Source organism: Brachycentrus maculatus, unplaced genomic scaffold (genome assembly GCF_059751285.1).
Source record: "Brachycentrus maculatus isolate JH-2025_06_01 unplaced genomic scaffold, ASM5975128v1 h1tg000799l, whole genome shotgun sequence".
NCBI classification, from domain to species: Eukaryota; Metazoa; Arthropoda; class Insecta; order Trichoptera; family Brachycentridae; genus Brachycentrus; species Brachycentrus maculatus.
In genome coordinates, this window is record NW_028281527.1 from 22,759 (window position 1) to 26,142 (window position 3,384).

The 3,384-nt window shown below is 41.4% G+C and overlaps 1 protein-coding gene across 1 annotated transcript; it reads left to right on the forward strand.

Annotated features, from left to right (window-relative positions):
- The first annotated feature begins 313 nt into the window (after window positions 1-313).
- LOC148300184 (uncharacterized) lies at window positions 314-2,333 on the forward strand. The gene is given in 1 exon segment (XM_088275137.1): window positions 314-2,333. A coding segment is annotated over 1 exon segment (999 nt). The 5' UTR covers window positions 314-1,199; the 3' UTR covers window positions 2,199-2,333.
- Window positions 2,334-3,384: the final 1,051 nt, after the last annotated feature.

A 3,384-nucleotide genomic window follows, 5' to 3' on the forward strand; every position in this document is an offset into this window, starting at 1 on the left:
GTCGTCAACCATTACTTCTGCGAGAAATGCGAAAAACTGTACTGTTTGACGCATCGCTACTCAGAAGTACACGAATGCTTACCAAAGAGCTAGTGCCAACTGATCTGATCTCTCATACCTACTTCAAGCCCTCAAATTGAAAATCCGTCTATAAAAGAAGCACGTGAGGCACACTAAACTCACTATATATATGCACTACATATATTATACTTATACACAATATATATATTATTTGCACTGGAGCAATATTCGGAATTGTTGTTTGGGGGTGCAAATAATAAATCAGCAAATTAATCGTTTGATAAATAAGCGCCAAAATGCACGGAGAAACAGTGCTCACAAGTGCCCAAAATCTCATCCGAGAGCAGCCCATTGAAATTTAAGGCACCATTTCAAACTTCCAATTCCACTTCAAGTAATTCCTATCTGAGTTCTACCGCGAAAACATTCGAGTTTATCATAAACAGCTATTAGCTAACCTCCAACTAGGCAAATACTTCCTCATAATCGAACTTGCAGACTTGAAAGTCGGCAACGAACAGCTCTATTAGCAGCTCATGTTTAAGCCTCTGAAGATGATAACAGTGATGGAGGAAGGAGTCAAAGGGTATGCCCTCTCTAAAAAAAAATAGTTTTCCGACTATGATGGAATTACGCCATGGCAAGTCTCGATACGCAGTGACGAAAATCCGAAGGTCTTGAGGAATGTCGATAGTGGGCTTGTAAATAGAATGTTCACGGTCAGCGGGATCATCATTAGCTGCACAAAACCATATATAAAGGCTTCAGTCCTCAAGTTGAAGTGCAGGAACTGCCAGTTGGTTAGGAACATTGTCTTAGAACCAGGACAATTTCCATATGTCCCGACGTATTGCTCAGGCCAAAATGGCTCAAATCAAAAATGCCCTCCTGATCCTTATGTGGCCCTCCCGTAAAGTCAAGTCATCGACACTCAGAGCATGAAGATTCAAGAAAACCCCGAAGAGATACCAACAGGGGAGATAGCTAGGACTTATGCCCTTGTTTGCGACAGGTACAGTGTAAACAAATGCGTACCCGGTGACCGAATCAAAATCACAGGGATTCTGATGGTGAACAACACGAATTCCGACAACATCACCAAGGGGGTCATCTACGTGTCGGGGATGGAGAAGATGAAATAAAGAACACACTTCCAATATACCACTCAGGAGTAGGAGATGTTCAAAAAAATGAGCAAAGACGAGGAGCTTTACTCAAAGATCTATAAATCGATTGCTCCGGGAATCTGTGGCAATGAAGACATCAAGAAGGCTATTGCTTGCATGCTTTTTGGGGGATCCCGAAAATGCCTCCCAGATAAAACAGTCTTAAGAGGAGATATCAACATCTTGCTAATCGGAGATCCCTCTACAGCAAAGTCGCAGTTTCTTAAGTTTGTGGAGCAGACAGCTTCAATTGCGGTGTACACCAGCGGAAAAGGATCTTCGGCTGCTGGTTTAACTGCAAGCATCAACAAAGACCCCTCGACGGGTGAGTTCCAGATAGAAGGAGGGGCCCTCGTGCTAGCAGATGGGGGTATTGTGTGCATCGATTAGTTCGATAAAATGAAACCAGCAGATCGAGTCGCCATCCATGAAGCCATGTAACAGCAAACGATCAGTATTGCGAAAGCAGGCATCACAACCCGACTAAATTCAAGGACTTCAGTGTTAGCCGCAGCGAATCCAATAAAGGGTCGCTTAGATGTGACGATTAACACGAGCGAGCAGTTGTAACTTCAACAGACTATTTTGTCAAGATTCGATTGCATTTTCATTGTGCTGGACATCAACACCCAATAAAACAATGATCGAATTGCAAAGCATATTCTGTAAATACATCAAGGCAAGCTACAAAAATAGCAAGAAGGCGAGATACCCTTTAATATATTGAAAAAATACGTGAGCTACGCCAGGAACAAAATCACACCTCGATTAACTGAAGAAGCCTGCGAGAAACTACAAAACGCCTATATTGCGGATCGGAAAAAGGCGAAAGACATGAAGACACTGAGTAAAAACATCATCCCTATTACTGTCAGGCAGCTCGAGGCAGTCATCAGGCTCAGTGAAGCCCTAGCTAAAATGAAGTTAAGAAGTGAAGTCACAGAGGAAGACGTTAACGAAGCACACAATTTATTCGAATTATCCACTATGAAGGCTATCGAGGGCAAATAGATGGGCTATGACATCTCTCCTGCTAACTACCAGGAAATCTAAAAAATTTAATAGGCTATTAAGAAGAGAGTTGCAATTGGCAACGAAGTTCGACTGCAAGATCTCCAAAACAGTCTGAACCATAAATACAATGAAAACCTCATAGGCGCAACACTCTTGAAGCTAATAAGAGAGAACGTGTTTAGGAAGGTTAAAAATGGGGCAGCAGTCATTCGTGAAAATTGAATAATTTCCTGTTTCGTGATACATTTGCATTAAATAAATTGATCCCTTGATGCCAATGCTTTTCTCATCAGGGTGAAAGCATTCTGATATATAAATTTTGGATAGTGTTCATAATTAGTATGAAACTGATAAAATGTTTGCTGATGAATTTTTATATTCCCTAAAATAAGCAGGACTCAATCGAATGATAAATTGTTTTCCCTCTTTCAACTCTTGGACATTGTCAAATTTGAAGATCCTGTTATGGTAGAAGACTTTTGCCTAGAAATGCATTTGGCTGAGGATTTACAATCTAAACAGGGAAACACCGCCTGGATCTATATGTAATTGATACTGAGTGGATCTGGATAAGTTTCAATTCTCTAACTGCTCCATCGAATTGGCCAACGGTCAATTCGATCGAGACGATGCGCTATTATAAGTGCATAATTTAAAATAGAGAGATAACTAATTTTAATTTCCTTTAATGTCTGAAGCAGACCAGGACAAAGCCAAAAGTGCGTAAAACCAAGTAATCCCTTATGAGGCCCCATGGACAATATTTGCTTTAGGGTTCTCAAATAACGAAGCCTACCCCTTTCGGATGGCAGTCGCATCGTTCTTGTCGGAAGTGACTAACCATGTCGAAATCATCCAGCTCAATGAAGAACGCACGTTCGAGAAGAAGGTGTCCTTCGAACATCACTTCCCACCGACAAAACTTCTTTTTCACCCTGAATAGGTAGAGTTGTTGATAATTTATAGAATAGTGGCGGGCCAGATCTCATGGCGACATCTGGTGAAAATCTAAAAATCTGGGAAATCGTCGACAACGAGAAGGTGAACCTGAAGCTCAACCTCAAGAACGTATTTATGCCATAATCTATTCAGGATAACTAATTTTGTGCCCCCTTGACTTCTTTCGACTGGAACCCCGAAAAAAAAAACCTCATTGGGACCAGCTCCATCGACACCACTTGCT